At 38.8% G+C, this 13222-nt stretch overlaps 1 protein-coding gene across 1 annotated transcript; it reads right to left on the reverse strand.

Annotated features, from left to right (window-relative positions):
- Positions 1 to 9876: 9876 nt before the first annotated feature.
- On the reverse strand, positions 9877 to 12843 carry LOC309698182 (CD59 glycoprotein-like). Its single transcript, XM_082520487.1, has 4 exons — positions 12796 to 12843; positions 12310 to 12387; positions 10595 to 10702; positions 9877 to 10145 (listed from the first exon to the last, which is right to left on the reverse strand). The coding sequence occupies exons 2-4, from the start codon at positions 12362 to 12364 to the stop codon at positions 9985 to 9987; spliced, it is 324 nt and encodes a 107-aa protein (XP_082376613.1). The 5' UTR covers positions 12365 to 12387; positions 12796 to 12843; the 3' UTR covers positions 9877 to 9984.
- Positions 12844 to 13222: the final 379 nt, after the last annotated feature.

Below are 13222 nucleotides of genomic sequence, written 5' to 3' on the forward strand. Positions count from 1 at the left end.
AACGCGTTACTGCCCATCTCTGTTTGTACCCAACACTGAAGTGTAGCAACAGCAAGTGTGGACATGTGTTGTGACAGCATCTGTCAACATGCTGTGTCACAGTTTAACTCCTTCAGTACAAGAGCTGATCTGAGTTCGGTGCCATTGATGCTGTCAGTATGTCAGCAATCATGCTGATGTCCTCTGTCGCGTGTCGAGATAAAGCTATATATCCACACATACATATACACACACGAACACGCCCTCCCTGAGCCTTTTTTCACCCTTTGACCTCAGCTCTCGATTGGCCCACCATGCTTGAGTGGTCATTAGATTTCACCAAGACAAAGGAATAAAATCTCTCTGTGTCAGAGGCACACACGAGAGATGGATAGAAAGAGAATACGAGGGGCACAATGGGAATTTATATGCATGGAAAATTTCCATAAGGTTGATGAACCTTGCCGCTCCCAGAAAACAATTAAAGTTAAATAAATATTACATGCAAAGACACCGCTGAATCCAGACACAGGCGGTTAGACCAAGATTATTTTCTAAATGCAGTAATTTCATTTTATTAGCAAACAATTCTATATTGCCAGCCAGATGATGCTCAATGACTAAAAACTGGTGGGGAGATAAACTCCTGGCAGATGTAGATGTATGGGAAACACACCAAGGAGTCTTGTGGTTATTAACACTCAGTGTGAAGCTAATGGAGGAGCATTGTCAGCTGAGATGATGATTTTTTAAGCATTTTTCCTGATGTAAAACAAGGTGTTAAACTTTTTCATATGGAGACATAGAGTCCCAGAGATATTTCTTATTACTCCTTACAGTGAGTAAAGTACTAATATGATGGGCAATTTTTACAGTATGTAATAGCAGGAAAGGCACAGGTTTATTAATGGTTGTTCTCATTCCTGGGGAGTAAAATAATGTAGTTTTGTTATTATCGTTTGTGGGAAGCAGTGCTCCAGTGGGGTGCTGTATACTTGCAAATACAAGCACATTGTATTTGCAAATAAATAAAACATCAAGCTTATTAATATTTAGAAATATTTAGAAGCATTCAATTTATAAAAAGAAGAAAAAAGTGAAGTCCTTTTGATTATTTCCTTTAAGTCTAAAGTCATAAATACTAAGTCAAAGACAAGTTGGGTCTTTTAGAAATGTTAGTCTAACAAATCCCCAAATGTGCCATTCAAGTCTGGGCATAAGTTATCCTCCATTCCTGAGCTACATTTTATCATGGAAAGCTTGGGAATTTGTAAAAACACAATGGTTCTATACCAAGTTTAGGGACCAACAACAGTGTGTGGTCCTTGTCATTAATTCTAATGGTTTTGCAAATTAAAATTTCCAAATAGAGGGCAGCATGGTGGTGACAAGGGGAAAAGATGGTGGGATGATGGTTTGCACAGTCACTTACCTGTTGGAATCCATCATCTGCCCAGAGATTTGCATGTTATTGCCTTGTCTGTGTGGGTCCCCTCTGGGTACTCTGCTTCCTCCCACAGTCCAAAGACATGCAGTTTGTGGGGTTAGGTTAACTAGTGATTCTAAATTGTCCATAGGTGTGAATGTGAGTGTGAATGCTTGGCTGTCTCTCTGTGTTGGCCCAGTTTTTCTTTTTGTTTTATTTGTTTGTTCCTCTGGCTGGTTTCATTAAGCCATGACATCCTGCTTGCACTGATTTGCTGTGATTTGCAGCTAAGTAAAGCAATTGAGAGGCGAATTAGCACCTCCAAGTCTGAGGCAATGGTTCTGGGCTAGAACAGGGTGCCATCCCATTTCTGAGAAAAAAACTGATTTCTTCTATTTTTTTTATTTATTTATTAATGCTTGCAATAAAGTTAATAGACAAGTTGGTCACACAGTAGAAAAGTGGAATCAAACAGCATTAAAAAGTTTTATGTTAACAGTGTTACTGTGAAGTCCTCTGTTTTCCTGCATGAGTCTCACCTCACTGTTCAAAGTTCAGCATTTGTTTGGTTGTGTGCATTTGTGTGATTTAGGTCTGCGTGTGTGTGTGTGTTTCTGTCTGTATATGAACAACTGTGTGTGTGTGTGTGTGTGTGTGTTTCTGTCTGTATATGAACAACTGTGTGTGTGTGTGTGTGTGTGTGTGTGTGTGTGTGTGTGTGTGTCAGCCCCAGAGGTATAATCTTTTCCCCTTGTACTCCCGCTGTGCGTCTCTCTCCCCGAGATCTGAGCTGTACCCCCGACTGAGACAATGAGTGTGTGTGTGTGTGTGTGTGTGTGTGTGTGTGTGTGTGTGTGTGTGTGTGTGTGTGTGTGTGTGTGTGTGCACTGTGTCCTCTGAGTGTGTGCATGCTGCTGAAACCATGGGAGCTCTTGACACACATGCCTGAGGGCTTCTGAGGGAGCAAAAAAAGAGCAATGAATGGATAGAAAAATATAGTTTTAAAAAAATCCATCAAACTTGATCTGTGGGTGAGGGTGAGAGTTTAATTGCTGTGTTTTTTGTCAGAAGAAGAAGAAGAAGAAGAGGCAGGCTTTAGTTGAGACACCATAAAAAGATGTCATGAAACAAAGAACAAGTGGAGAAAACAGATGACGCCCAATCAACAGTTTTTGAGATAATTGGATTAATATGAAGAAAAATTAATGATCTGGTGTGTGAAGTTTTTGTGTGTCTTATCTGTGCACAGCTGACACAAAAACAGATCTATATAGCAAGAAAGAAAGAAAGAAAGAAAGAAAGAAAGAAAGAAAGAAAGAAAGAAAGAAAGAAAATCCTCTTGGGAAGGAAAGACAGAGAGAAGACATTCCTCCTCTCTGTCCTGGTCTGAAACTAATTGGTCCAGGATTAGAGGAGATTATATATAAATAAATAAATAAATAAAAAAAATACACAAAAATCATACAAAGGCATCCACAGGTCTAGTTACCATGGCAATAGCCTGCTGTGCAACAGTGCAAAAGCAACAGGGAGAAAAAGAAAAACCAGTTGCTGTCTTGTCCTTCAACGCACATATTAAACAAATATGTAAGACTGCTTTCTTCCATTTGCGCAACATCTCTAAAGTTAGAAATATCCTGTCTCAGAGTGACGCTGAGAAACTAGTTCATGCATTCATTACTTCCAGGCTGGACCACTGCAATTCATTATTATCAGGATGTCCAAAAAACTCACTGAAAAGCCTTCAGCTAATCCAAAATGCTGCAGCAAGAGTACTGACAGGGACTAGAAAGAGAGAGCATATTTCTCCTGTTTTGGCTTCCCTTCATTGGCTTCCTGTTAAATCCAGAACTGAATTCAAAATCCTGCTCCTCACATACAAGGTCTTAAATAATCAGGCCCCATCTTATCTTAATGACCTTGTAGTACCATATCACCCTATTAGAGCACTTCGCTCTCGCTCTGCAGGCCTACTTGTTGTTCCTAGAGTATTTAAAAGTAGAATGGGAGGGAGAGCCTTCAGTTTTCAGGCCCCTCTTCTGTGGAACCAGCTTTCAGTTTGGATTCGGGAGACAGACACTATCTCTACTTTCAAGATTAGGCTTAAAACTTTCCTTTTTGTTAAAGCATATAGTTAGGGCTGGACCAGGTGACCCTGAATCCTCCCTTAGTTATGCTGCAATAGACATAGGCTGCCGGGGATTCCCATGATGCATTGAGTTTTTCCTTTCCAGTCACCTTTCTCACTCACTATGTGTTAATAGACCTCTCTGCATTGAATCATATCTGTTATCTATGAAGCGCCTTGAGGCGACTTTTGTTGTGATTTGGCGCTATATAAACAAAATTGAATTGAACTGAATTGATTACCAGAATGACACAGTTACAAACCAGTGGTTTATTTAGATGAACAGTGAAGCTCATTAGTGAACATGTGGCTTTGCTGCAAGACTTTTAAGAACTTTAACAGCCTGTTGACACCTGCTGATATAGAAATAGGAATGAAGCGTTTATAATGCTTTTTATGCCACTTAGTGCTTATCTTGGAGAATCTGCAGAAGAAAAATACGTCAGTTGTCAAGCAGTTAAAGACACAGAGCTAGACATCATTCAGAGAGAAACCAAAGCTGGTGTAGGTATCAGACTGGAGAGGCAATGTGCAGCTGTGGGGATACTCACAAGCCCCTTGCTGATTACTGAGTTTATTTCAGAGGTGTGAGAGGGTTTCCCCTGTAAGACTGTATTTTATTGGGCTTCTAAGCTAAGCAGGAACTGTCTTTAGCAAACACCATGTTTGAGGACAAGGTGGTTAATGGTTGTATTTGTACCAGAGCATCAGAGAGCTGTTTCCTGGTCCAGGAAAAAGAAACTGGCAAGTGTGGGAGGATTTCCAGTTGGCTTCAAGTGCAAAAGTAGAAAGCCAATAAAAACCTAAATAAATAGCAAACAAATCCAAAGCCAAAAGTGCCTTACACAAAGTTCCCAAATGGTGCACAAGCCTGAACAACAACTACAACCATCTCCACCACTCCTGCTTCCTAATTTGGATTGGCTGTTTCTCTAATGACAACTTATCCAGCAAGCTAATTAATTACCTGAAGAAGATGTCGATGCAGCTGTCGATATCTCACTAAAAGTTTAATCATTCACAGACTTAACTTCTTATACCCTGGCAGCATACATGTTAAAGTTAGCTGCAGGTCCTTTAGTGAATTCTGCTTTCAGGTGATAAAATACAGCACGCTCTTTAGCTCGTAGATCTATTTCATGTTTGAGCAGGTGTTTCCTCAGATTAGATGTGTTGCCATGGGCAGCTTTGCATTTTGCATGAGAAAGGTTGAAGAGAGCATTGTCTGTGTTAAGTTTTTAAAAGTGTACCTACCTTAAAAAGTACATAGTTCGGTACCTAACCCTATTTATCGGTAGTTTCGCAAGCTATCAAAGCAAACCCCTGAGTTGTTTAAATCAGGGCTGTCTTCATTGTCTACAGCTGCAAGCTCCAGTATTGTATTAAGAGAAGATATAGAAATGGAATAAGCTATTCTACAAATATGTCAAACTATTTTTTTAATTAGTTCTCAAAGCCCAACAGTGAATGTGGTTATGTAGTACAGTATGCATACTAATGCAGGGGAAATAAAAGGATAACAACAAAATATGTTGATTTACATTGAAGCTGTTTTATGTTCCTTGTAAATAATAACTAAAATAAAATAAATCAAACTATAAATGAGATGAGTCATGAAATATTAGAAAAAACAAATGCACAAAAGGTTTTTGACAACAAATACATTATAGTTTTTAGAGTAAGTGCTGCCACATAAATCAAATTTAATTGGGAGAAACCTCGTTTCTTTTTTTTTCTCAAGCCAATGCACATCGCAACAAAGCGTTAAAAATTTTTCATGATACACAAAATTTGCAATCACTGGTATTAAGAAAAAAAAGCTTTAAGTCTACATGACTTTGTTGCAGTTCACTAAGGCAGGGGTTTGGAGGGAAACACAAAACTCCATCACCAGGGGATACTAGTGTTAAACTCTAATTATTGACTGAGGCATCCTGTTGTTACAACACCTAAGAACATCTGCTGTTAATTAAAAACAGGCTTCTACGTTTTAAAAAGCAGCTGATATTCTGTCTGATTACGGTTGCTGTTTATAGATCGCAGGTAAAATCCTGATGCGCGATGCTTCAGGCCTCAAAACCAGCTTTGTATAGGCATTTCAGTGGTTGAACAAAGGCTTTTAGCGTGTCAGCTGTTGTTTTTTCCTTTGGTGTCACAACATGGGTTTGTCTGTGAAATGCGCTCGACTCTGAGGCAGCAAGCTTTTCTCCCTGTCAGTCTTAAAAGATGATCAGACTTACTGAGACATCAGTTTCCTCTGTTTTCCGTTTTCCTTTGTTGTTTCTGAAATCTATTCATTAATCTTTACAGAGGATTTGAACACAGCTGTTGTACCTGGAGAAAGAAGATAAAACGTTTTACCTCCAAAACAACAAGAAACTTCAAGCTATTGTTTTTGAAACATGACTGATTTTATCACTCATTAACTGATTAAGAACTAGAAAGTCTGTGTGGATTTTTGACCTCCAGAAACGGTGTGGTCAGGGCTTTTATGAGTGGTTCCCCATTTTATTTACAATCATGAAGAATGAAGATGCATATCCTTTTAATTCAATATGAATAAGCGCTGGGTGGCTGCAAGTGCGCACGAACAGTATGGGCAACCTCAGGTAAGTCCTGCTTTCTTTTTTAGCTCTTCAGTCCTTTCCACAGGCTCCACCTCCAGTTTCTCAGTTTCCAGAGAGCGCATTGGAAGTGGGTTAGCCACAGCAAACAAAATTCCCTACAAAGCAGGAGGAGACAAGCTGGAAAGTACAGGTACAGAATTGCAGGGCAAGCAGATTATTAATAAAAACTGCAACACAGCCTGAGATACACTACCACGCTGAGGAGGATAACAGCTTGGCAATGAGAGCCTGGTTGAAGTACTACCAGTGATTGAGACGGACTGGATGACACCCTCTCCTGGTGGTTAGTTCCACCCACATGCTGATCCACTGACAAAGGAGGAAAAGAGAGAGCGAAAGAAAGAAGGCAAGTCCATACCTGGAGGACATGGGGGACTCCTATAGCAACACCGTGATGTGTGACAATTTCTTGCTTACTGTATTTACTGCATGTGGGTCATGTTCACTAAATGACTCGTGAAGCTGCACCCAGAGACTGACAGCAGATTTAAAAGACCTCAAGATAACTTGAGGATAAACACTATCAATGAAAACAGGTAACTGGGCAGAAGCTAGTTCTAAGCATGAAGAAGACAATTACCACCCTGGAGGCAACACCAACCTGACAGAGAGAGGAAGATAAAGTCGGTCTTTAAATATTGATCACTAATGAGGAGATAAGTAAAAAGGTGTCGCAGCTGAGGCTCAGGAAAATCAGAAGCTTTAGTTTTAGTTTAATAATAATAATAATAATGGATTGGATTTTTATAGTGCTTTTCAAGGCACCCAAAGCGCTTTACAATGCCACTATTCATTCACTCTCACATTCATACACAGTTTAGAGCTAATCTTGAATGTTTCTATAATATCATAAAAGAACAATTGAAGGCATTTCATGGGATTTAAAGACTTTAATTGGCAAAGAGTCAGCACTGCCCACCCTTATTCTTCATAACTTTGGCAGGTCTGTATAATAACCTGGATATCAGCTTGAGGGCCTAATCCTGTTTGCAGTTGATTTCTGCATGATCAGGTCATAGTGGCTTCTGCTTGTCTGATCCCTTTTTCAGGACTTCACATAGATTTTCCTGGCCATGGCTGTAGAATGCTAATTTAATGCTCTACGAGAGACATAGCTATCACTTTGTGCCTCGTAACACGGTGTCCTGCCATGCTGGAAAATTCTGACCAAATTCCCCTGGATTTTCCAGATTCCCCAGGATCACTGGAGGAAGTTAGTCCTTTGGGACATTTTTAGTGTGGTTAGTCCTTAAAAAAGGGAGTGGGCAAGCCGAAGCCAATCAGCTGCATCAACTTGGTGCACTGATGAGGGGGAATGGATCGCCATTGATCAGGATTTGGTCCAAAAGCAAGGGTCAACTCTGTAAATATTAACTCTTTCCTTGAATTTGATTTATTTGCCCTTAAAGACTTTGAAACTTGTGAAATAGAAACACTTGTGCCTCTGCAAAAACGTCTGGTCATGACTCTAGTTGTTTCTTAGTTTATTAGTCTTTGTTATCCTCTGATTACATAACAAAATAATTTAATCAACACAGACACACACACTCTTTCACACACGTGCACAGACACCTGGTCGTTTCCTCTCTTGATCAGCCAGATGTTAGCGTTGAGGCTGCGATGTAAAATCAAGTGTGAGAAATGTTTTTAATTATCTGGCCACCTGGACGGGGTTGTACAATGCTCACGCACTCACATGCACGCAAACACGCGCACGCATATTTGCACACAATGCCACCATGCCTTGTTGTGCATGGATGTGTATCATATAACCTTTCACTTTCCACGTGAAAAGATGTGGATTTTACTCACAGAATAAAACCTGTCAATCTTGTCTTGTGATGTGTGAAGACCTCTTGAGGATAGAGCGTTAGGTAAACACACACGGGCGCACACACTCACGGTTCCAGGTAACAGATGTTGTCCGTCTTTTAATTAAAGTCAACAAATTAAGACACTGTACTCGCTCACTGCTGCAGAAACAGGCCCCAGACAGTCACGCACATACATTTCTGTCTTCTTCACATTATTCTGTAATTGGCTGGAGGCAAATATTGCAGTTTGCTTAGAAACTCTGTTCGCTTTTAATTATTATTCAAGGGCTGCAGCAGACACTCTGGCAGTCTAACAGGCTGATTTCTGACTGTAGACTGATTCAAAACTTGTACAGAGTGCTTTTGCAAACGCAGATGGAGTAAAACCCTCAGTTATGATATTACATCATTAATGAATCTGTGTACTTGTTGTGGTTTAATCAATATGGCTGTTTGATCATGGCCAAATAATTCATCAGTCCAGTGTAGTTGTATTAAAATTACATACATACTTGGGTTAGGGTGCCTTCTATCTCCCTCTTCTATGAGAATTTTGGGGCATCCGTTTGACAAGAGTCATCTGCCCTGGGACAAACTTGGGATTTCCTGAAGGTTTGGGAAGGGAATGTCTGGAATACTCTTTTTAGCCTTCTGCCACTGAGACCCGACCAAAAAATAGAAATGGATGGATGGATGCCGCAACTTGATGTGAAGTGTCACAGCAAACAGTGTTTATTGTGTAGGCAATAGTCAAAATAATATCAAGGATTTATGAAAGTGTTCGAGGTCATTTTAGGAAAATATATAATATTAAATTATTCATGCTCCAAATTTATTAATTACAATAATACAGAAAGAAAGGAAAATCTTAGAATGAAATCATCAAGTCAAAAGAAAATGACCTTTGTTAGGTATATCTGTTATGCAGCTAATTAACGCAAATATCAAATCAGCCAGTGACATGTCAGCAATTCAGTGCATTTATGTAGGCATGGTCAAAGTGAGCATCAGAAGGAGAAGAAAGGTGATTTAAGTGACTTTGAAGTTTACTACACAATCATCTATGGGGAGAAAATATTAAGTGAGGTGCAGTTCTCAAGGAGAGAATACCTAATTGATGCCAGAGGTCAAAGAAAAATGGTTAAACTGCTGATTAGAAGGCAACAATAACTCAAATAATCACTCATTACAACCAAAGGATGCAGAAGAGCTTTTATGAACACAGTGGAATGTTTCCAGCACCTTGTTGAGTGTGTGCCATGAACAATTAAGATGGTTCTGAGGGTCAAATGTGGTTCCACCTGACAAAGAGCAAGGTGGGAAAGGTCACCAGTCCAGTAATAAAGTGAGAAAACACTTAAATCCTTACCTGAATCTAATGTAAAATCACCCAGCTGATCTAACTTACATTACGTGGGACTATAGAAGGAAGAAAGCCCACACAAGCACAGAGAGAAGACACCAAGGCATCAAAGAAATTCCCCCAGCTGACCAAAAGGTTTCAACTACCAAAAAAAAAAAACCCCAACAGTGACAAAAGAAAAGATAACTTCAAGGACAATTTTTTTCTTGCTTAAATGCAGCTTAATATTCTTTTGGGTGCATCCTAGTCTCCTTTGTTTTTCTTTGTATCAGACAGAAATTAGTTCATGTGCAGAGTATGCAGTGTGGATGAATGTAGAAAGGCATATGGTCTGCAGCACACCACACCAGCAGGAATGCACCAGCGAACCTTCCAGTTTCCTCCCATGTTTGTCCCTGACATCAGATCAGTCAAATGTTAAGATGTTTCATCGCTGCTTTGTTCACCCCAGTGTCTGATCTTAAAAGCGCACTTCCTACAGAAAGGCAGTGACTGTTTGCAACTCGTCCAAAAAGTCCACGTCAAAGTCAGCACACAATTTAAGACTTTATTGTTCAGCCTATAACAATTAGTAAATGCAGCAAAAGAATTAAGTGTTACATAAGAATCAACCTTTTTACTTGATTTCTTTCTTTCTTTTTAATCATTTAACCAAACAAATCTTTCAATTTCTCAAGCAAAGTCTTTTCTTCACCGTTGCAGAGTGTTTTCTGACAACAGGAGAAGGTGAAGTCAGGGAGGGAGTATCTGACAGCCAGAGTCATGAAGTCACAGTCTGCATACCGCAAACATTCAGTGTAGGTCTTGCCTGAGGTGAGGCAGTGCGAGGTCAGTATTGTCAGATTAACAAATACATACAATTGTGAATTTTGATTTGAAATAACTTGCACAATAGCCAATTTTAACAAAAAACTAATAAAACTTTGAAAAGAAGCATTTTCCAAATAGAATCTGTGCAGGAAATATGTTTTCTTACTTTATAATAAATTGAATTTGTTTATAATTCAAATGAAGTTTTTCAATATTGCTGAAATTTAGTGAAACGCAAACAAAAGAATGCAAAATCCAGAATTGCTTTTGTGTTTGTCAGTGGATTACTGTTATTATTATCATTACTGTTAAGAGCAATGTGTCACAGTTTAATGAAAAATGCATTCTTCACCTTATTAGGTAATCCCTTCATTCCATAATAAGTTGTTTAACACACTCATGCTATAGACAGATTTATGTTTGTCTTTTGTCCTGAACAATGCTTACCACCACTGGTGAGTTTGAGGCAGGAGTCCTTCCCCTGGCTACACTCCTGCTTGACTGCACAGTTCTGGGAAGACCCACCCGGGCAGGAGTAACACTGCAGCGAGAGGCCTGGAGAGGAGTTGCAGAGTTCACATTGTTTAGCTTTAGATTAGATTTAGATTTAGTCAGTGGTTGGGAATTTTATTTATTTATGATGTATTTAAGGATGCTCATGCCTGAGAACAAGCTTTAAGAAAAGAGCTCTAAAACAGCTCAAATAGTCACTCAGTTTTCATAATGATTAAAGGACCATGGAGGGCCATGAGTGCCAAAATGAGTTAAATAAATACATCGTTAAATAATGAATAAATTGTGTCAGTATGAAAACTGGAAATAATTAATTAACTAATTATATTATTAATTAAATCTGGCATTAATTGATTAAAAATGGAAATTAAAAAATGTCTTAAATGTTTTCAATAAATGAACTGATTTTATTTAATTAATAAATTAATTACTCATTAAATTGTTGGATGATGTATTTATTTAAATTCATTTTGACATACTTTGGCCCTCCATAATTGGCAACCCCCAGGTCTCATATATAAAACCACCGCTGATTGCCAAAAACTGCAGTTCCTCTAAAGTTCCTCTAATGACCACTAGGCTGTCTCAAAAAATGAGTGAATCCCAGGGTCTCTCATGTTAGTATTATAGTATTTTTTTAAAAAATAAATAAACATGCCTGCAGACTCAAAGTTCAGAGTGTGGGTCCTTTGACTGACAGGTGTCTCGGCACAAGCACCTGCACCTCATTCATCCGTTTACACACGCATTCATACAAGTGCTTTTTTCTACATCTAAGCCTTTTGTCTAACATACTCACATACTCACACACAAGGTTCAGTAACTTGTTCAAGGATACCTCAATGATACCTCAACATGCATTTGGAGTAGCTGGGGATCAAACCACCAACCTTCCAACGGGTAGATGACCTGCAGTACCTTTTTTGTGTTGCATTCATAGAGTCTATGGATGTGGCTTTCTAACTAAGTTTAGCTGGATTTAGCTTTTGTCTAAATATGGCCACTTTGGGCTCCTGAAAATCAACATGAAGAGAGCCCTAAAGGAAAGTGAAGGCATTTAAAAAGGGGACATGAAGGTTGGCACCCCAAATTGCCCCAAAATGCATTAATCGGTTTACGAGGGTGTCCTTGATAGTAAGGAAGTGCTTCAAGGCAGACAATAAAATGTTAAACCTTCTCTGGAAATTAAGTGACACTAAACTGATAATTCTGGTGTGTTCACACTGATTACATGACTTTGGATGGAGCCCTGTTTTCTGTTTTTGCAGGAAAGAAAATGAGTATATTTCACAACTTTTTCTTTAAGGCAAAGGCAAAATAAAAGTCTCATGGACTGTAAAAATCTGAAAAACATGTGCAGTGGCCTCATGTTTGCTATATTTCATTAATATTTTAGGAACTTGTCAATAAAAGAAACCCCCCAAAAATATAGAAAAAAACAGCAATCCAACTTTGCACAAAGCAAACTGCATGTCCAGAGACGTGAATTAATATTTATAAGTGGAGGCACATGACATGACAGCAGAACATGCAAACAGCACAGTGATCTGCTAAAATGTTCCCTCAGGCTGATAATCTCTATGACTTAGCCCCACTTGGCTGCACTTTTTAGGAAAAAAAAAATAAAAGAGTTCCTTTTTTCCCCTTACCAAATCCAAACATGGCAAAGCTGACAGCTAGGCAAAACACCACAGAGCTCCTCATCGTGATTGAAAGGACTGTCACGTCTGAAAACCAAAACAAAAAGCAGAGTTTCCAGCATTGTCACGCCGAGATAAGAGGCAGGGATTTGACTTTGTGCAAATAAAAAAAATGGATAACACATTCAGGGACTCGAAACACACACACACACTCATGCTGCCGTTTACAGTTCGGACAAGATTTGGGGTATTTTTAATGAAACAAGTCTCCCTGATTTCGGTTCACGCTCACTGACTTTAAATATTTTTTGTTATTTTATTAAACAAAATTAAAAATAGGTAACAAATTTTTCAAGTAATACCAGAAGAAACTAAAGAGGACAAAACAACAGACAGAAATCAGGTAAAGAAAAAAAAATCAACTGTGAGTACATTAGACATTTTTAAATTATTTCTGCCTCGTTATTTTTATCACAAATCCCTGCAGCCACTCACCTGTGAATGTGAAGGAAATGATTCAGCCTGTGAGGAGCGAGGAGCTTTTTGTAACAGCAACAACGGAAAAAAGCAAACAACCCATTTGTTTGGTTTCAGAGTCCAGACGTCTGAAATGTTGACCAACATACCGAAGAGTTTATGTAACAGAGATCAATTATTAATAGATTTTAAGTTGAAGCTATTATATTTTTCTTCTTGCTCTAGGTGATTTCTGTTTGATTTTTCATCTGCATGTACAATTTAAAGAATAAAGGTAGGTCAATAACGTTTATTTCACTGATTACTGATGGCATGCTTAGTGAAAGTAGTACTATTCACATTCAGGTCAACCTTCCTGTTCCTATGGTCATGTGGATATCTCAGTACACTCTTACTGCTTCCATTGGAATAGATAATCAAATGCACTTGATTAATTGATCATCAG

This window comes from Aulonocara stuartgranti, assembly GCF_965226115.1.
Source record: "Aulonocara stuartgranti genome assembly, chromosome: 22".
Classification (NCBI taxonomy): domain Eukaryota; kingdom Metazoa; phylum Chordata; class Actinopteri; order Cichliformes; family Cichlidae; genus Aulonocara; species Aulonocara stuartgranti.

Bases quoted from the DNA above. Each gene is read 5' to 3' on its own strand.
- LOC309698182 (XM_082520487.1), bottom strand. From the start codon at position 12,364: ATGAGGAGCTCTGTGGTGTTTTGCCTAGCTGTCAGCTTTGCCATGTTT. The intron at 10,703-12,309 runs GTAAGGGGAAAA...ACTCCTCTCCAG, and splicing joins CTTTGCCATGTTTGGATTTG to GCCTCTCGCTGCAGTGTTAC. The intron at 10,146-10,594 runs GTAAGCATTGTT...GCCTCACCTCAG, and splicing joins CCTCAAACTCACCAGTGGTG to GCAAGACCTACACTGAATGT.